At 48.2% G+C, this 21,380-nt stretch overlaps 1 protein-coding gene across 1 annotated transcript; it reads right to left on the bottom strand.

Annotated features, from left to right (window-relative positions):
* Positions 1 to 171: 171 nt before the first annotated feature.
* Positions 172 to 19,634, bottom strand: LOC125119165 (hydroxymethylglutaryl-CoA synthase, mitochondrial-like). The gene is given in 11 exon segments (XM_047766013.1): positions 172 to 541; positions 2,585 to 2,693; positions 4,156 to 4,281; positions 5,756 to 5,862; positions 7,263 to 7,433; positions 10,707 to 10,872; positions 12,696 to 12,860; positions 13,404 to 13,464; positions 13,466 to 13,530; positions 15,784 to 16,238; positions 19,264 to 19,634. Coding segments are annotated over 10 exon segments (1,527 nt in total). The 5' UTR covers positions 19,368 to 19,634; the 3' UTR covers positions 172 to 541; positions 2,585 to 2,586.
* Positions 19,635 to 21,380: the final 1,746 nt, after the last annotated feature.

Here is a 21,380-nt window from a genome sequence, read left to right as displayed (position 1 = left end):
TCTGGTGTTGAGCTGTGGTGTAGGTCGCAGATGCAGCTCAGATCCTGCGTTGTTGTGGCTGTGGTGTACGCCGGCAGCTGTAGCTCTGATTCCACACCTAGCCTGGGAACCTCCATATGCCATGGGTGTGGCACTAAAAAGAAAAAAAAAAAAAAAAACTAAGAAAGATAATAACAGCACAGAGATGTAATAATAATAACAACCACAAAGCGATAACAGCTGAGAAGCAAGTTATCTGGTCCTGGAAGGAGACAATGGATCTGCCTCTTCTCCGGCCTGTGATTCCAGGCTGAGCTTCCCTGCATCCCTCCCTCTCTTTCTTTCACAGAGAGCTCCTCCAGCAGCACAAGCCCATGACAGTGACTGCGGCAGGGAAAGGCACCAAGGACTCCGGAGGACGGCCCCTCCCTCTACAGGACCAGCGCATATGGGGGCTGCTGTGTCCAATCCAATTTATTTACCAGTTAAGTGGGGGGCTGTATATGATCGATGGAGGGCAGAAGTTGTGCAGCACACGTTCCCCAGGAACCTCTCCAAGTATCTGCAAAGTTTAAAGAAACAGAAGAAAAAAGGACGTTCAGTCGTGAGTCTCGTCCTGGACTTCCCCCGCTTCCCCGTACTTGCTCCTCGCCCAAGGCAGGCCCTCCTAACTGCCTCTGAGGTCTAGGGTGTTCCACTGGCCATCCGGCAACAAGCCTGGATGCCTGAGCATCCCGAGTCCGAGGCCACGGGAGAGCCAAGGCTGGGAGTGGGCAGGGACCCAGGGCACATCCTGCCTGAGATAGGAAAGCAGGCCCAGCAGTGCAGAGGCAGAGCTCCACAGAGCACTGTGCTGATGCAAAATCTTTTATTTGTGTATTTGTCTTTTTGCCTTTTTAGGGCTGCACCCACAGCATATGGAGGTTCCCAGGCTAGGGGTCTAATCGGAGCTGTAGCCGTCGGCCTATGCCACAGCCACAGCAACTTGGGATCTGAGCCACGTCTGGGGCTTACACCACAGCTCATGGCAACACCGGATCCTTAAACCACTGAGCAAGGCCAGGGATCATACCCTCATCCTCATGGTTCCTAGTTGGATTCGTTAACCACTGAGCCACGAGGGGAACTTCCAAAATCTTTGTTTTAGCTGACATCCCACTGGTGTAGGTTCACTGCTCCTGAGAGGCCAGGATGAGCCCAGCATTCCTCTTCCTGGGGACAGTGCTGCCTAAGCTTGTCCACCAGGAGAGGGAGGGGCCTGATTTGGAAACTCTCCCTTGACCATCTCAATTATCACGCTCGGTCTCTTTCTCCTCTGCTTCTGATGACTGAACTAGATTGACACTAGTTAATAGCCCCCACTGTGCCGTAACATGCCCTTCAGCACCATATTGCACCAAACAGTGGACAGGCAAACAGACCACTCCCTGGTAGTGCCAACGCCTGGTGAACCTTGCTTCCTGAGCCTACCATTCTCAACCACACTCTGCGGCCTGAGCTGTCAATACCCTCCTTCCCCACCTAGCCCACCTCACCCAGCCTCTAACATCCCAGAGTCACACTTCAGCCACCGAGCACAGGAGGCCACGTGGCCGGGAACACTGGCCGCCCTTAGGAGTGACCAGGGGACATCCCTCATCCTGCGGATTTCGTTTTATCTGGGTATCTCCTTCACCCAGGGACTTCCTCCTCCGCTTCCCCTGCTCCCCACCCCGCCCTTGGCAAACGCTTTTAGTCTTTCCCCCTTCATGCACCAAAGTAGGGAACAAATTAAAGAGGAACAAGACCGGGAAAATACGGAGGAAGTATTTGGGCACAGGGACTGACTTATTGGGATTTATGGGCTGAAAGAGAAATTGCCTCTCACTCTTCCACTCTGCTCACCTTGCCGGTGTGGAAGAGAAACAGAAGGCAGCTAGCTGGGTCCAGAGTCTAATTCCAAGTCCTTGAGTTTCCTTTTAAGAGTACCATAAAGAATCCTCTTTCTCCCCCGACCCAGTCTTCTCCCACTAACCTTTTCTCTCCTTTGCCCCTCCCCACGGACTCCCCAAATCCCACTGCTTCTCCCCAGAAGGAATCCCCAGAAGCTTGATTGCTCTATGGCCTCTTGGCCCAAGGCTTCCTCCAGCTGAGGCTTCTGGCTCTAGCAGAATCCCCGACACCTTGCTTCCTTTTAAATCTGTCTCCAGCACAGCGATGTGCACCTGCTCAGGAGCTCTTCATCTTTGTTCCTGACTCACCCCCATGGAGCAGTGAGTCCCACGGTCTCAGATTCACAGCCCGCTCCCCATGGTGGATGCCAGCCTTGTTTCGATCAAGTCGAGGGGAGCTTCTGATCACGAGTAGATCAGGTAAACACGCTACCTCTTTTTTTTTTTTTTTTTTTTCAGATTCAAGATTGAAGGACATGCCCCTCCCCCCAGCTTTGGTCTTTCCTGGACAAAGGGTCCCAAGACTTTTACTTGGTCCTCGAGGTACAGACTCCCCACCTCTGACCATTTCAAAAGCTACGAACCCTCTCTGGCCTGTTTACTCTCTCAGAACTGCATCTGTTACCCAGAGGAAACCCCCCAAGCCACCAGCCCTCCAAAATTTCACTCCCCACCTTTAGACCAGATGCCGGGCATACTTCCGGCGATACAGCTCATCCACTCGCTCCAGGTACCAGGTGCCTGGGAAAAGGCTGTTTGGGTCACCAGGTGGTGTGAAATTCACTGTGGAAAGAGAAGAGGCAACACTCACAAGAGCTCTATGGGCCTGGGGGAGGGAAAATGGTAACAGGGATGCCTAGAGCCTCACAAGACGCTTCCCTGGCTGAGCGGCAAGGGGCTTGGAAGTCACCTGGTCTATACCCAAGAGAGCACCAGGCCAGCAGACGAGCCAGAAGCAGCTCTCCGAGAGCTAGTACCTAAGACTTGCCTACTGAATTTTTGTTAAAGGAATACGATGCCCTTCCTCCTTGGAGCTCTTCATGAGTCCTTCTACCAGTGGTAGCCAGCTTGAGGTGTACCTCACAGCATCCTGTTTTCTAGTAGACTCTTCCTTCCTAGCCTGAGGCTTTCCAACTCTGATTCATTGTAGTATTTCAGAGGTTTGTCAGTTAACGTTTATCGCAGAGGCCCTATTTTTAATTGTCTTCTTTGCTCTAACCAGATCCAGATAAGATCAATGATTACAGTGTCCAGGTTTTCGGGAACAGTCCCATTTCCATACGTTCAAGCCTTCTTTTTGGATCACAGTGCAAACCATGTGTCCCAAGTTTCTCTTGAAAAAATACGGTTACCCCAGATTTAAAATCACCGTATCTGGTCTCTGCAGTCCTAACTTTAGTTTTGGTGAGCTTTCGCTTCGTTGCTTTTGAGGGCAATAGTTTCTTTTATACTTGGCAAGGAAAGGGACCAATGGGAAGGAGATGGTAATCTTTGTTGATAACTCACTTACCGTTAATTAGTTCACTAATCTGCTTGGAAATCTTGCAAAGGTGGTGTGATTTTAGAAATGAGACAACTGAGTAAATTCAATCATTTTCCCAAAGAGAATGAGTGCCACGGGTCCGTTTAGACTTGGATTTCTAGGTCCAAAGTCTGGGAGTTTTCTTTTCTCTCCTCCTTTTCCTTTCTTTTTATGGCCACATGGGCCGCATATAGAAGTTCCCAGGCTAGGGGTCGAATTGGACCTGCAGCTGCTGGACCATAGCCAGAGCAATGCCAGATCTAAGTTGAAGCTGCCACTTACTCCTCAGCTCAAGGCAACACTGGGTCCTTAATCCCACCGAGCGAGGCCAGGGGTTAAACCCACATCCTCACGGAGACTGTGTTGGGTGACCCCCTGAGCCACAACAGTATCTCTGAAAGTCTGGGCTTGTCCAGCTCTTACACGGCATTTTCAAAGACCATACATGCGGTTTCCGTGGGACTTCAATGTCCAATATCCCATCTTGGGTGGTGAGCGACAGTCTACTGGGAGTCACGTGCTGCCTCCTGCCTCTTGCCAACTCTGCCCTCTGCGTCCCCACCCAGTTTCCCCTGCTTTGCCCCTAACAGATCTTCCCCAATCATATCTCATGGAAGTCAGCATTCTCACCCTCTATACTCTGGACTTCTAAGGAATTTCATCTACTGGCATAGCATCTGAGAAAACTTGCCTTCCCCTCCTCTCTCTCTCCATTTTTCTTACCCTTGTGGTAGTATTGTTCTCTTTGGTTCATTATTTCCGTGAACTCCTCAGGAGACACACGCTTCCGGGAGGCGAGACGTTCTGGCAGGTCTGACACACTGGATACCAGCTGCTCCAGGGGGGAGCCTGGGGGGCAAAAGCAAAATCCTTCCATTCCTTTCACTGTCATCATCCCCGTAACCAAGCATGGTCCCAGGAGAGCCAGGCTCTGTGGGAGTTTCTACCCCAGGGAAAAGCGCTCTGTGTGTGGCTTGAAATGTCAAGAAATGATAAAGACCAGCAAACATACTACAGGGAAACAGGCAGGCAGATACACTCATTTAGTCAAGGTGTATCCCATTTAGTGCTTAGATGTATGTCCTTGATCACATCAACCATAAAATAATCAACAAATGTTTATGTCTCTTTAACCAGTTGCAGCCAAACCGCCATCACCTCTTGCCTAGACTACCGCCTGGGCAATCTGGCTGTTCTCCCCATAGACACCTTTGGTCTTCATTAATCTTTAAGCCTCTAAGTAGTAGCCAGGGAAGTGCTTTAAACACATAAACGGACAGACTTACTCCATTGTTTAAACCTCTTCAGGGCTTTCCTTTGCTCTTAATTTCAACATAATTCTGTTAAGAGAGGAGCTTCAGTAGTGATGAGGCAGAAACTGGTTTCTTTTCTTTCTTCTTTCTTTCTTTCTTTCTTTCTTTCTTTCTTTCTTTCTTTCTTTCTTTCTTTCTTTCTTCCTTCCTTCTCCTTCCTTCCTTCCTTCCTTCCTTCCTTCCTTCTTCCTTCTTTCCTTCTTTCTTTCTTTCTTTCTTGTCTTTTTAGGCCCACTCCTGGGGCATATGGAGGTTCCCAGGCTAGGGGTCTAGTCGGAGCTGTAGCTGTCAGCCTATGCCACAGCCACAGCAACACCAGATCTGAGCCGCATCTGCAACCTATAACACAGCTCACGGCAACACTGGATCCTTAACCCGCTGAGCGAGGCCAGGGATTGAACCTGCAAGCTCATGGTTCCTAGTCGGATTTGTTTCCACTGCGCCACAACAGGAACTCCTCTTTCTTTTTTTTAATGGCTTCACCGTGGCACATGGAAGTTCCCAGGCCAGGGACTGAATCCGAGCTGCAAGGATTGACCGTCACAGCTAAAGCAAAGCTGGATCCTTTACTCCAGTGCTCTGGGCTGGGGATAGAACTTGCACCTCCACAAGCAACCTGAGCTGCTGTAGTCAGATTTTTTTTGTTTTGTTTTGTTTTGTTTTTTTTTGGTCTTGGGCCACTCCCGCAGCATAAGGAGGTTCTCAGGATAGGGGTCGAATTGGAGCTGTAGCCGCCAGCCTACGCCAGAGCCACAGCAATGCAGGATCCGAGCCGCATCTGCAACCTACACCACAGTTCACGGCAACGCCGGATCCTTACCCCACTGAGCAAGGCCAGGGATCGAACCCTCAACCTCACGGTTCCTAGTCAGAGTCGTTAACTATTGAGCCACGACGGGAACGCCCTGTGGTCAGATTTTTAACCTACTGTGTCACAGTGGGAACTCCAGAATGGTTTCTTTTATCAGGTGACCCTTGCCAAAAGTGCCTGATAGGAAGACTGGACTCACCCGGAGAAGCATCCTGGGACACTCGAAATGAATAGAAACTTGCTGCCAAGCCAGAGCCATAAGAGAAGGCACCAATCCTGGAACCAGCCAAGTCTTGGGCAGAGCACCTGCAGGGAAAGAAATCAAAACCCGAAAAACACATCAGTACTATACTCTGCACTGCAAATAAACCAGTTTCGTCAACCCTCTCGCAGCTAGAAATAGGTTCTGGGCACTCCACACAAACAGGGGCTTTTGGAAGACCCTGGGTGTAGGCCCAGAAGAGGGAACACTTGCCAAGAGGAGAGCAGCTAAAATCTGAGATGCTGAAGTCACCATGAGCAAAACAGAGTTTCCAGGATGTAAAGAGAACTGCTCCCCACTCATGAAGACAAGATGAAGTCAATGAGCTCTGAAGGTACCTCCAAGTGGAGGTCAGACCACTGGACTCACCTTAAGATGCCCATGTGGACTGTCATGGCTTCAGCAGTTGTAACTTTTAAATTATCTCCTCATTATTAGTAATTTGAGCAAATCGTATCAGATGCACACACACACACACACACACACACATATTTCTTATATGCATGCACTATGGTACAAGCATTTTCTTGTAAAATACACAAGATAAAATACTTATAAAAACAAAAACTGACATTTGGGCGCCTGCTGAACATTGCTGTTTTACTTGCTCTAGGCATTTAATATTCATCAAAACCTGAGAAAATAGGTATTGTTGTTTTTCATGATTTATAGTTGGGAAAAATACGGCACATAAAGGTTAAGTATTTTTTCAAGGTCAAAGCTAATTAGTGGCAAGGAGAGTTGAACACAAGCTGTGGACTCTAAAGCTAGACTCTCTTAACCACCACGCTTTATTAAGGACAGAGATTTTAAATGGATGAGATAAATGTGAGCGTAAAAATTCTACTATGTTCTTGCTGCATCCAAACAGATCTTGCAGTAGATCATACATGCACTCCACCTTGAAGACCACTGTTAGCAAATACCGATAGTAAATCTGCCTACACATATGCTTTTTGTGTGTGTGTGTCTTTTGGGGGCTCCACTGGTGGCACATGGAAGTTCCCAGGCTAGGGGTCAAATCACAGCCACAGCAATGCCAGATCCGAGCTGGTGGCACATGGAAGTTCCCAGGCTAGGGGTCAAATCAGAGCTACAGCTGCTGGCCTACGCCACAGCCACAGCAATGCCAGATCCGAGCTGCTTCTGTAACCCACACCACAGCTCACCACAACGCCAGATCCTTAACCCACTGACGGAGGCCAGGGATCGAACCCCTGTCCTCATGGATACCAGTCGGGTTTGTTACCACTGAGCTGCAGTGGGAACTCCCTACACATTTACTTTTGAAGCTTTTTTTTTTTTTTTTTTTTCATTTTCCTTCCTTCCTTCTTTCTTCCTTTTTTGAAAACATTCTGAGCCAGAACAGGAACGAAACTTGGTTGACCCCGCCCCCAGACCAGAGGCCAAGGGTCCAAGGAGGTGGGGCCGGAGCAATACTCACTGGGACAGAAGTGAGGCCAGGCATCCATACATGGATGAGGTGTACATATTCCCGTTGTGCAGGGAGAGGTAGAGGGAGGGCTTGGTTTTCTTGTTGAACAAGTCCAGAGAGGCCTTTTGAAATGCCTTTTCTATGTCTTTATTTGCGTAGGTGTCTTCCAGCTTTTGTCCCCTGTGAGGCAGCCAGAGGAACAGATGGGATGAGAAGCCACACTGGGGAAGGAAGGCAGCAAGGGGAAAAGCACAACGGCCACGGGACAAGAAGACTTTGGGACATGTGTTTTTAGTACAGAATGTTAGGAAACACAGAAAACACAAAGGAAAACTGTCACAAATAATTTTACTAGTCAGAGAGAGCCCTTAGGGTATAATTGTCTCAGAATCCACCCTTATGGATTCCCGTCGTGGTGCAGTGGTTAACGAATCCGAATAGGAACCATGAAGTTGCGGGTTCGGTCCCTGCCCTTGCCCAGTGGGTTAACGATCCGGCGTTGCCGTGAGCTGTGGTGTAGGCTGCAGACGCAGCTTGGATCCAGCGTTGCTGTGGCTCTGGTGTAGGCTGGTGGCTGCAGCTCCGATTCAACCCCTAGCCTGGGAACCTCCGTATGCCGTGGGAGCGGCCCAAGAAATAGCAAAAAAAAAGACCAAAAAAAAAAAAGAATCCACCCTTACTTTTTTTTGGGGGGGGGGGCACACCCATGGCATGTGGAGGTTCCTGGGCCAGGGAATCTGGGCCACAGCTGGACCCTTAACCCACTGCGCTGGGCTGGGGATTGATTTTTTTGTTTGTTTCTTTTTGATCTTTTTGTGTTCTTAGGGCTGCACCCGCAGCATATGGAGGTTCCCAGGCTAGGGGTCCAATCAGATCTGTAGCTGCTGGCCTACACCAGAGCCACAGCAATGCAGGATCCGAGCCGTGTCTATGACCCACAGCACAGCTCATGGCAATGTCAGATCCTTAACCCACTGGGAGAGGCCAGGGATCGAACCTGCGTCCTCATGGATGCCAGTCAGGTTCGTTAACCGCCGAGCCACGACAGGAACTCCTGGGCTGGGGATTGAACCTCCACCTCAGCAGTGACTGAACTGCTACAGAGACAATGCCAGAACCTTAACCTGCTGTGCCACAGTGGGAACTCCTCCATCCCTACTTTTATAATCTTTCATGGAAGATAACATCATGCTGGACATTCAGTTTCGCATGCTTTCTTCCTGAACTAATTTTCTCTATGACACTAAATCATCTTCTTTAACATTTTTTAAAAGGCTGCCAAATAGACCAGGGTAGGATGTACCTTACTTTAACCAGTCTCCCCACTTCTGTCCTCACTTCATGTTCTTTTTCATTCAGGATACAAACTTCTTTTTAAATTAAACATTTTTGTGTAATTTTAAAGGTTTCTGTCCATTTGCAGTTATTATAAAACACTGTTTATATTCCCTGTATTGTACCATATATCCTTGTAGATTATTTTATACCTAATAATTTGTACCTCTTAATCGCCGACCCTTGTATTGGCCCTCCCCCTTCCCACTCCCTGCTGGTAACCACTACTTTGTTTTCTCTGTGACCTTGCTGCTTCTTCTTCTTCTTTTTTTTTTTTTTTTGGTTATATTCCCTAGTTTGTTGTATTTTTTTTTAGATTCCACATATCAGTGATATTATACAATATTTGTCTTTCTCCGACTTATTTCACTTAGCATAATGCCCTCCAAGTCCACCCATGTTGTGGCAAATAGCAAAATCTTGTCCTTTTTATGGCTGGGTAGCATTCCATTGTGTGTCTCACACACACACACATATGTATGTGTTATATATATAATATCTTCTGTATCCTTTCATTTGTTGCTGACACTTAGGTTGCTTCCATGTCTTGGCCATTGTACATAATGCTGTTCTGAACACTGGGGAGCATGTATCTTTTCAAATTAGTGGTCCTGGGTTTTTTGGATACATACTCAGGAATGGACTTGCTGGGCCATATGGTAGTTCTCGTTTTTGTTTTTTGAGGAACAGCTACATGTTCTTTTAAACAGGTGAAATTACTGAGCCAAAAGTTATGCCTCTCTTTTTTTAAGAGTCTTATTTTGTGTTTTCCTATCACTCTCTCAAAACTTTGTATCAATTTACCCATCCACTACTGCTCATTTTCCCATAGACTCAATTTTGGGTATTCAAATTTTTAAAAGACTGTATCAAGAGAACAATAGCTTGTTTATATTTGTTACCAGTGGGCATGCAGATCTAAAAACATGATTATGTGCATTTCTTCCTTGAGGAAATTTCTTGTCCAAATCCTCTGTTCAGTTTTCTACCTAGTGTGTGGATCTTATTATTGATGAGTCGTTCGTATATTAAAGATAGTAAACCATTATCTTTGGTATGTGTTATAATGTTTTCCTGGGGGCGGGTCTTAGAAGCCGTGTTTGTGCTAATTTTGGCATCTTAGTTAGTGGCGGGGTGAGCAGCAGTAGTAAGAATAAGGGCAGATGTTGGTAGAACACTCCAACACTTGAACAGATACCAAGAAGGAAGGGGAAGATTCCTTTTCCCGTGAGAACCCTTTGGACTGAGGATTCTTCCTTAAATGTCTTGGGGTATTGTTCTCAAGAAACAGCATTCTTCCCGCTATTGCCATCTAAGGGGGCTGAGCTGGAACTATTCCTATTTTATAGAGGGGGCATTTGAGGCAACAAGCAAGACATCAATGAAGCCAATGGCAATGAATGAGACCAGACACTCCCCAAGTTGCTATCCTGTATTTGCCTCTAGGTGTTTCTTCCTGTACAAACCGTGAGACCCTCTAGGCAGAGGTCGTGGAGACACATTCACTTTTGCGTCCCTAGAATTTCGTATGTTGCCTGACATAGCCGATGCTCATAAAGTACTTATTGGCTGAATGATTTATTTCTTTTCTTTTCTTTTTATTGTCATTTGTTTGTCTTTTTGTCTCTTTAGGGCCACGCCCGTGGCATATGGAGGTCCCCAGGCTAGGGGTCTAATCGGAGCTACAGCTACCGGCCTACGCCACAGCCACAGCCACGCCAGATCTGAGCTGTGTCTGTGACCTACACCACAGCTCACAGCAACACCAGATCCTTAACCCACTGAGCGAGGCCAGGGATCGAACCCGCAACCTCATGGTTCCTAGTCGGATTCCTTTCTGCTGCTATTGGCTGAATGATTTAGTCATAGTCTCTCTCCCCTTTTTCTTATTCTCTGAAGTTTCTCATGGTCACCTGGTGCTGGCAGGGTCCCTGTGCTCCCTGAACCTATGCAGACAACAACTCACTAACCTGCGTAAGGACCTGCTGTCCTTTCTACAGTGTTGTGGACTCTTGATTTTTTCACCCCAGGAGTGCGTGGTGGTCCAGCTCCAGACTTGAGGAAGCCGCCTCCTTTTCACCCTCATGAGCCTCCCGGCTCCTTGTGAAGAGGACTCACCTGAAGGCCTCCAGCCCCTTGTAGAGGCTGGACTGGGTGTCGCTGTCGGCCAACAGGAAGTCATTGAACATCAGGCGAGCCAAGGATTTCTGGACCAACTTGCAGAAGGGTGTGTGGAAGATCATAAACTGTAAATCGTCGAGAGTGAAATGTCGCTCGATGCCAGCTGGAGGAGGAAGCGTAAAAGCAAGCATGTGGCGTGAGCCGCTTGGACCTACTCTGCAAGATCCACCTGTGCTGAGGCCTCCCAGAGAACGAGCTCCTACCGCCGGCAAAAACGTAGAGGTTTGTTCACTCGTTTTACAAGCATTTCATTTGTTTATTTGTTTGTTGTTATGGCTGCACCTGTGGCATATGGCAGTTTCTGGGCCAGAGACTGAATATGAGCTGCAGCTGCAACCAACACGGGATCCTTTAACCCAGTCGGGAAATCAAACCAGCACCTCTGCGCCAACCCGAGCCACTGCAGTTGGATTCTTAACCCACTGCACCACGGTGGGAACTCCTACAAGCATTTTGCTAAGCACCCTATTCATAAAGACAGAAGGGAAGGAATTTTTTTTTGCTCTCTATGACAGGTAATTCCTCAAATCAACCTGATACTCTATTATTTTCTCTATTTTCCAAAAAAAGTCTCCAAAATGTGAAGCTAACCTGTGTTCAAAGTCATCCAGCCTGTTTGGCTGGCTTTGGACATAGATTTTTGTTTGTTGTTTGTTTGTTTGTTTCTTTCTTTTTTTAAGGGCCGCACACATGGCATATAAAATTTCCCAGGCTAGGGGTTGAATCGGTGCTGCAGCTGCCCTACCTACGCCACAGCCATAGCCACACAGGATCCAAGCCATGTCTGCGACCTACACCACAGCTCACAGCAACACCAGATCCTCAGCCCTCTGTGCGAGGCCAGGGATTGAACTCGCGTGTCCTCACAGATGCTAGTTAGATTCGTTTCCGCTGAACCACAACGGGAACTGTTTTGCTGTTTCTGACTCTACACTCCAGATTCTCTCTCAGGTGGAAGAGAAGGGCCAGGTATCATCCGCCCTTGGGAAAGTTTAGAATTTGGTGCTGAGATCCAAAGCAGCATCCACCAAATTCCACGTGATAATAAGGAGAGCAATTAGAGAATTCAGAGGACACAAGAGCCATTAGCCAAGAGTAATTTTACAGAGTGTGGGTAGAGGCAGAGAGATCCACATCTACTCCTTCCCCATGGGGTGGCCAGTATCCCACCCAGGGCACAAGGAGTGACTCCATGGGCTACCCTATCTATGCTCAGCACATGCCTTTTCCCACGCTGGCTTTTTCAGGCACCCTCCCCCCACTCCGGGTGTGGCTGAACAGGTAGGAACTCTTTTTATTTTTTTAAGTAGGTCGGTTTCTCTGTATTTTTTGAAAGATTTGTTTCTCTTCTTTTTAATTTTTTTTTATACTAGAGTTGATTTACAATGTTCTGGCAATCCGTACATATTTTTTAGCAGAAATGTCCAGAAATTAAAAGTGAAACTCAAGTCAACCTATAACACTACCATGCAGAGGGGGAAAAAAAATCACTGATAATACTTATTGAAAATATGAGTGAGAATTTTCAACATCAACAAGATTTCAACAGGGGGCAAACTATAAACCAAGAGTCAAATCACTCCTGACTTCAACAGAAACTAGTCCTAGATTCCATAGGACATGGTCGGTCTGATCCACCCAGAACCTCCCCGGGGGGCTGACACCCACTGGCTTTGGCTTTGGCCTTGGGTTGTTTAAGTTCTTTCATTTTGTTCAAGTCAGAGGCAATTTCACACTTGACTATGGATGACTTCCATTGGACCTTTAGTATAGACCCAGGGAAGGGTGTAAGAAGAAGGAGACATGAAACAATTCTCTTGAGATCATTTGCAGAGGAGAAAAAAGTGTCCTTGTCTTAAGCATTTAGGACATGCTGTTGGCCTCATGTCATTAGAGTCCCCACCTTCTGCCCCCTGGGCCCCATACCTTGCTTCCACTGCTTCTCGATCTTTTGACGGTATAGTGTGTAGCATCGGTCCAGGGCCCGAAGGTAGCACTGGATGGAGAGCTTCCCATCCACCAGTGGGTACTCAGAAGTGGCATTTGGCTTGTAGAAGTCATACGTATTCTCCATGTGGGTTCCTCTAAGCCCTGGCAAAGCACACAGAGAGGTTCAGGGACAACTCCGCCCATGTTGAGCAGAGACGGTGGGGAGACCTTGAACGAACAGTCTCCTGGTCTTTATCTGTCTAACGCCCAAGCCCACGGAACATCCCTCGTGGGTCCCAAGGCAGTTGATTAGATTGTGGCTTTTATATAAATGAGATTTAGGTTTCCATTTCCACACCAACATGGGCTTGAAAAAATCTGTAATCGACACCAAAAGTCTCAAAGGAGAGCTCTCGCTTTATAGCCAACGATCTTTTTCCATCTTCAGTTGTCCGTTTACCTCCCAAAGGGTCCCCAGCAGCAGCATCAATGCTGCCCATTGCACACATGGTTATCCCGCTGTGTGAGGTGCTGACCCCTCTCTCCCCCTCCTCCCTGTCCTCCGCTCCCCAGTCCAGTCTCTTGAAGGCAGCCGTACCATCCTCAAACCCAAACTTCAGCCCTGAGTAGGGGTATGTCCATTTGGGGTCATTTGGCTCTGCCATGCACAGCTTCCCAGAACGGTAGCCCCACTTTCCTACAAACCTCTCTCCAAGGCCAGAGGGGCCTCAGGCCCAACCAGCATGGCCACGGCTCCAGCCCCGCCACGTGGGGCGGGTGTTTCCCCTGGGGTAGACGGCGATGTCTCCACAGACCACTACCGCATAGCGACCTGTAGTGAGAGACGAGAGAGAATTATTATCACTACTAGATCTCACGTAGACCGAAAGCCTCCTGAGTGCCAGGCACAATTGTAGGTGCTGGCCTTGGATCGGTGAAGCAAAAACGAAATTCCTGCCCCGTGGAACTCACGTTCTAGGGAAACTTCTCATGACACTTTTGAAATGCAATGTCAACACTCAGTGTCCTGTGACTCTAGGTGTAAAATCCTCATTTATTCAGAATGCAGTGTCTGAATTCAATGAAAAATTTATCAACTGGCACTTCTGAGGTATCTGAGGTTTGTACTGATCACCTGACAGCACTTTACAGTTCTATAGGGGAAATTCCCTTCGAATCACAGAAAGCCAAGGGCTAAGGAGGGAAATTCATGCATGAGATACTAGATGAACACTAGTCATCCTCAGACAATCCTAAAAACAATCCAGTGAGGCGGGTAACATCCACACTGACAGAGGAAAACACTGCCTGCCAGAGAATTCAAGTAATTTGTCTAAGGTCACCCACCTAGTGCATACGGAATTTTATCTTCAAACCAAGTTCTGACTGGATCCTGAACCACGTGCTTTCAACAATCTGGTACTCCTGGTCTCGTGAGGAGTGGTTCTGTTGAGTAAGCCCATTTAAGGAAGATGATCCACAGGGACCAGAAGCAGAACCAGAACCACCTCCTTCCATCTGCGGGTCCCTGGGTGGATGGTTGGCCAGGTCCGAAGCAGAGATCACATCTATACTCGCCCTGTCTGGTCCTGGCGATTGGCATTAGGCTCAAGCTTAAATATGCTTTTTGTCTTAATACAGACTATCAATTCACATCCTAAAGGTCTGTTTAAAAATTTTTTCCCATCAAGACACCATTTTAAGGAAGGATGCATTTGCAGCCCTCTGCTGGGGAATACCCAACCATTCCGAAGAATAGACTCATTTGAAATGACATGCTTGGGAGTTCCCTTCGTGGCTCAGTGGTTAACGAACCTAGGATCCATGAGGATTCGGGTTTGATCCCTGGCTTCTCTTAGTGGGTTAAGGACCTGACATTGCCATGAGCTGTGGTGTAGGTCGCAGACGCAGCTCAGATCTGGCATTGCTGTGGCTGTGGCTGTGGTGTAGGCTGGTGGCTATAGCTCTGATTCCACCTTTAGCCTAGGAACTTCCTATATGCCATGGATGAGGCCCTAAAAAGCAAAAAAGAAAAACAAAAGCAAAAACAAAACAAAAACCCCCAACTTTTTAAAAAATCATTTGCTGCCCAACACACCTCATAACACTTCTCCCTGCATTTATTTTCTTTTTCTTTGTTTTTTTTTTTTCATTTCTTTTCTTTTCATTCTTGGCCACACCCATGGCATGCAGAAGTTCCCAAGTCAAGGAGGGCACCTACACCACAGGAGTGACAATGCCGGATCCTCAGCCAGTGAGCCATTAGGGAACCCACTGGCATCAATTTTTGACAGAGCTAGGTTTCTAACTCTCAACTTGTACTATTTCCCTTGGATCTTTTCTTGCCATCACAACAGAGGTTCTCCCTCTAATACAGCATCGAGGGAAGATTATACATAAGATACAGGGTAATGTGAATTTGTGAAGCAAAAAGCAATTTCCTAGGTAACAGGCAAGAGAGAGAGAGTAGAAACACTCTGTGTAATAGTTTATCCTGTGAGTCTTTGGGTCTGTTTTCACAAGGGTGTTTTCTCCTCAACACCTAAACTTGTTTAAATCTTTTTTTTTTTTTTTTTTCCTTTTAAGGCTTGCATCTCCAGGCATTCCTGGGCCAGGGGTCAAATCAGACCTGCAGCTGCCGGCCTACACCACAGCCACAGCAGCGCCGGATCCAAGCAGCATTTGTAACCTACACCACAGTTTGTGGAAAGGCCAGATCCTTACCCCACTGAGCAAGGCCAGGGATCAAACCCACATCCTGACAGAGACTATGTCCGGTTCTTAACTCACTGAGCCACAACAGGAACTCCCTGAATTTGGTTTGAAGTCTTCTTCCTGTTACACATCCCCTGTAAGACTTCAGATCGTCTATTTTCTCATCTGTAAATGAGGCTGCTGTAATGAATGGCGATGTGAACACGCCACCTGGTTAACTGCATACAGCTATACACGCCTGAGCGGTTACTACCACCATTACCTCCCTGGATGAACCCCACGCCCCCACCCCCGGGAACAGAGAAACAAAACAGAGGATTCAGCCTCCAAAACGGTGCCTTTCTTATGCAAAGCCCCTGGCAGTTCATACCATCCCAGGCGCTGGACTCCACCCAGTTGGCAGCATTGAAGAGGGAGGCTGTGCCCCCGTAGCAGGCATTGGTGGTACCTATGCCCTCGATGTCAGTGTTGCCTGAGTCCTGGAAGAGCTCCATGAGCACGGTTTTGACAGACTTGGACTTGTCAATGATGGTCTCAGTGCCCACTTCCAGCCAGCCCACAGAGTCCCATGGGAGCTGCGTGCGTTCCATCAGCCGCTGCACCACCGTCAGGCACAGGGAGTTGATGTCCTCCTGGACGGAGCAGAAGCCCATGTGGGTCTGGCCCAAGCCCACTGTGTACTTCCCTGCCTCCACATTGTCAAACTTCTCCAGGTCTGCTTGGTCCACATATTGGGCTGGGAAATAGACCTCCAGGGCAAGGATGCCCACATCCTTTGGCCAAGCATCCGCTTTGGCCACGGGGACGGCAGGGACTGTAGAAAACCTGTATTAGACATAACAACCAGAATCCCACGATGGTCTCAAAAGACAACATGGCAATCATTTCATTTGGTAAAATACATTTTGAAGATAGCAGATGAATACGAATGTAGGATTGAATTTATACTTTTTATCCTTTTTGATGTCCCTTTAGCATTTTCATAGCTAAATAGGAACAAGTAAAGCCTTTAGGAATACAGAAGGCAGAGAGGGTACTTCTAAAGCTGGGGAAAGAACAGAAAAGGGAAGAGATAAACTCTCTCTTTCCCGGACCCGTCACCTCTCTTCAACCCTGCCTGCTAATATCCCTGGACAAGATCTGGAGCTTCTCTCTCTAGCTACAAGTTAGGAACTCACCGAACCCAGCTTCTGTCTGTTCCCAGTGAGAGCACCTGAAAGCTGGTGACATTGGTGATATTCTTAACTTTACAGATGGGGAAAGCAAGGCACACCGTGCTCAGGTGATGTGCTTGGAGTGACTTCTGACTTGGTCACGTGTTCGAAATATTCTGTCCTCTCACTGCCTTGGGTGCCAGTCCAATGTGTAACACACAAGTGCCACCAAATCCCTTGGACGGGCATCTGGCGGCAGAATTCCTGATCATGGAAAGTGACAGGGTGGCTCTGCAGACTTATAAATTTAGCTCCAAGCCACAGGAATTGTAGCTCAGATCGAATGAATTCATCCGTCGACCTCAGGATTCTGGGCTTCTGGTAACCCCTGTTTTCCCATCACAAAGGTCACTTTGAAGCACCGGGGTGAGGCAAAAGCGGATCATGTGATCACAAGATAGTGGGACCAAGTGAGAAGTGTGTATCCATATCTGACCAAAGGATGGAAGTTAAGTTTTCTGCCTTAGTTATTTGGTGCCACTCAAGTCACTGGAGTTTATACTCTCAAATATTTGCTGGAGGAGCTTCCCCCATACCTAGGAGCTAATGGCTACCAGAGCTTGGTCCTGTGCTGGGCTGGGCTGGGCTTTCCCTCAGCCTCGCTTTCCTTTTCTCTTCTCTGAGCTCACTCCATCCCTCTCTTTCCAGTTAGACATCTCAGGTCCCAAGGAGAGGTTTCAGGAATCAGTCCCTCGGCAATGTTTAGCCCCCTTGCTAGGGGATTATTGCTTGGAAATGGATTCCAAAGCTTTGAAGAAAAGTTAACACGTAGAGGTTTCTAGAAACCTCAGACTGCTAGAGTGTTGCGTGTCCCTCTAATCTTGCACTTTCTCTAAAGAGTAAACACTTCATTTCATTAAAAACTGTGTTCGTTCTGGTGTTGTTGGGTTCGAGAACATGCATCCAGCTTTTATTTTTTACTCCATCTCACCTCCTTCTCTTGTGTTTCAACCTTAGCTTTGCCGTGCCAGGCGCTGTGCCATGGAGGGCTATGGGGGTAGAGAGGGTGGGAAAAGAAAGGAGGAGCTCCAAGTTCTTGGGGAACCTCCTGGACGAGTGGGAGGAATGTGATAGGCACCCACATTTACATAACCCAGCCGAGAGTCAGAACGTGAGAAAGGCCACGAGAGGGATGTTGGCAAAATCCCACTGGAGCTCAAAAGAGGCGGATCTTTCCTGTGAGAGGGAGGATCAGGAGGGGCTTCACGGAGGAGGCTGTGTTTGAGATCAAGCTTGATGGATACTTGGAGCTTCTGCTGATGGAGAATTGGAGGGGGCTGCAGGGGCAGCAGGGGGTGACCGAATAGGTGAGGACACCTGGGGCGGAGAGCAAAGGGGGGCAGGGGATAACGCATGAGACAAACAGGTGGGGAGCTGGAGGTGGAGGGCACGACACGTCCTTAATTTTAAAGACGGTGAAGTACATCCTGAGATAGGACAGGTCGCTATGGTGGATTTAGAGCTGATTGATGCACATCGGATTCGAGGGGATAGACATACAGAGAAAAGGAGAGCCGTAGAGAAGGCATGGAGCACGGGATTAGCTGTGAGTTCACCAAAGGGGAGAGGGGAATGATGACGCCAGGTGTTTGAGCCAAGGACATCAGAAGGAAGGGCGGGGTGGGGGCTCTGAGGTAAGTCTCTTGGAGGACAGCCAACGGTTGTTTATTGAAACGAGCAAAGCCACGTCAGTCTCTTTCTCATAAATACAAAAACAGGTTAAATTCCGAGCTGGGAGACTTGGCCTGCCTGCAAGGGGTGGAGGAGGGTGTGGACAATGGTGGGGAGTCCAGAGGAAAAAAAGTAGGTTAAAGAGCATCACCTCGTACCCCGTGCATCCACACACCCATGCTCCCTGGGTGCCAGGCCAGGGGAGACACCAGACCAAAGGGATTTTTCTAAAAATTCTTGGACTGTGGCATAGAAACAGGAGGTAAGAAAGGGCGAGTCCTAAAGTACAGTGGATGGTTTAGGGACCCAGGGTTGCTGGTGGTAGCTATGTTACCAACAATGCTGGGAGGCTGCAAGCCCTTGGGCCAGACTGGGGGAGTGTCTACAAGTACATTGTGTGGGCACACACACGCATGCTCACACACTCACACGCACACATGCTTATCCTTACATCTCATTTCCTTCTTTCATAAAGTCAGAGAGCAGAGAAAGACTTCTTAGCCTCAGGCCATTCTGAATCTTATAGCTGTGACTTGAAGCAGCTGGTTCTAACACTGCAGTTGGCACAGAATCCTGGCGGTCTCAGCAGGGGCTGGGAATAAAAATGGGAACAGTGGTGGCAAGGAGAAGCCGGGGGCCCCGGTACTGATATTTCCACTGCTTCGTGCAGCTGGAGGAGAATATGCCATTGCTGACATTGTCAGGTCTCAGAGGTTGGGATCCTGCAGTTCTGTGAACAGACCTGGGCTGTCTGTTTAGAGATGAGGTAAGCGAGACCTTGAGAGGTTAACTTGCTCAGCTGAGGCTGTGCACAAGCCTTGCCAACTTTTGACTGGAATTCTCCCTAGAGCAGGCTCTCTGCTCATCTTTTGCTCTCCCTAGAGCAGGCTCTCTGCTCATCTTTTGCTGGTTGTGTGCCACTTCTGAGAGTGACCTGGGGGGTCCCTGGGACCAACGTGACTCACCTTTGGTGGGCTGCTGGGAGCAGGAGAGACGGCATGAAGGAAGCTTCCTGCATCGCTCTCTTCACTCGCAAGACCTGCCTCACTGGAGTCAACAGCCGCTGCATTTTCAGAGGAATAGCAGAAAGCCAGCAGTTCACAGTCTTTGGGAGAGTTGCCCCGTCGTGCCCAGGGCCAGGCTTTATAGAGCCCTGAGACTCCTGCCTCCGGAAGCCCTGCCCCTGCTTATCTATGTGAAAGGTCTTACCCAGAGCTTGGCCCAGTCAAAGAAAAACATCCCTCCAACACCTACATAGCTGCCCCATTCCTGGGCATGAGTAGGAAAAGATGGCTTGATTCCGGCTTTCCTGAGGTCTCGCAGCAGCCTTGTGTATGCTCAGCTGCCTCAAGAGGCTGTGGTGTTCCTTCTAACACATCCCGAGTAACCCCACCTGGTCTGTCTTGGACTCTTGTCTGAGTTACTCTCCCTTGGGGGTCCAGAAAGCTGTCGAGTTAGCTGCTGGGATTTTAATGTATTCCACACAACAAGAAAAAAAATCTTTCACAACCCAAAGGAACACATCTTTCCATAGTAGCTTTTTAAGTAGTTGCATGCTGGCTCATAGCAAAAGGGCTGGGTATTAGAGGGATGTGGAACTTGTTATATTTCTTCTATTTTTACTGTATATGTATGACTTTACACAATTTCCAAGTGGAATGAAATTAAGTGCCTCCGTGAAAGCACGGCATCCTTAAAGAGGAGATTGTCATTTGAAGCTCAAGGTCTCCTAGAGATGACATGTCCGTTCTGCTGATGAGGCTAGTGATATGCGGATGGGTAATCTAGATTTCCCAAAGATCTATGGCTAGTAAGTGACAGGCTGGGGACTCGACAATATTTTTGGCTCCAATTCTGCTCTGGCCATTAAAAAGTTTCCTGCCCTCTGATCTTCCAATGAATCTCTCTCTCCATCCCTCTCTCATGGCACTGATCTTCCTCTGCCTTTTCCAAAAGTCATGCATTCACTCGTTAGTTCACTCAGTTAACTGCCCTGTCTCTCCCGACTCTGCGGAGGGCACGGAGAAGAGCCAGAGTGGTTCCCGCTTTAGGGGAGACAGAGACAACTTCGTTTTCCGGAAGACAGAGGACTTCCAGGTACCCCCACAAGTCCAAGTCTCCTAGGTCTTCCATTATCTTTAGATCCTTGCCTCCACATATCTTGGTGCATTACTGCTCTAAGCCACTTTGCTCTGTCCCCTCATGCCCTTCCACTGAGCTGTTTGCAAAGTCCTGCCATCAGTCGAAAATTCTTTGTTTCCTATCTTTGTTCTGAAGATGCCCTGGACTTCTTTCTCGATCTCAGACTGAAGCTCTCACATGGTGGTTGTGCTCTTTGCTTTCCACAAAATGCACCCCCTGGCCACTGGTACCCGACGTACGCTGTCCCGGGAATAAGACAGATGTCCTCTTTGGTCTTCCCTAGAAACCTCCAGAGCAATTTTCCTCTCCTTCCTCTCAAAAGCCTCCTTCTCTTCAAGCACCTGCCATCAATTGGGACCATCTGGTGCCCTTCCTTCCTCCACTCATCTGTCGGTCTTGCTCCGCTTCCCTCAGTAATGAAGATGACAGCACGTGGATCGGTGCCTTCCTTTCTACCCTTAATCCTCTCGGCATTCTCGGAGATGCCAGTCTTCACTTGGAGAAATCTTGCATCCTGGCCTCCCACTTAAGTTCCCACTTCCACGATCTCGTCCTGCACTTGACCTCAGCCTCCCACTCACATTCACCCTCTTGACCTTGTCAGTCCAGCATCTATACCACCTCTAAAGTTTTCATTTCTTGCAGCCCAACTCTAATAATGTCATCTCCCCAGCTCACTTTTTAAAGTACCCTCACTTTTTTCTTCCCCTGGGACCACCATTGATGCCTCCAGTTTTTCACCTTTTGGCGTCATCATGACTTTTTCCTCTCTTTCCTCAGCTCAGATTACCCGTGGTGCAGTACAGCAAATAACACCTGGCACACACCTTGCAATTTACTCTTTTCTGTCAGACTGGCTCCGTCAACCTTCAGCTTTGAGTAAACTCACTCTTGGTCTACTCTATGCCTCTATGCCAAGGCTGAAGCGAAACACAACATG

Source organism: Phacochoerus africanus, unplaced genomic scaffold, assembly GCF_016906955.1.
Source record: "Phacochoerus africanus isolate WHEZ1 unplaced genomic scaffold, ROS_Pafr_v1 Scaffold_17, whole genome shotgun sequence".
Taxonomy (NCBI): Eukaryota; Metazoa; Chordata; class Mammalia; order Artiodactyla; family Suidae; genus Phacochoerus; species Phacochoerus africanus.
Note: the sequence above shows the minus strand (reverse complement) of the source record. Positions and strands in the feature narration are given on the sequence as shown.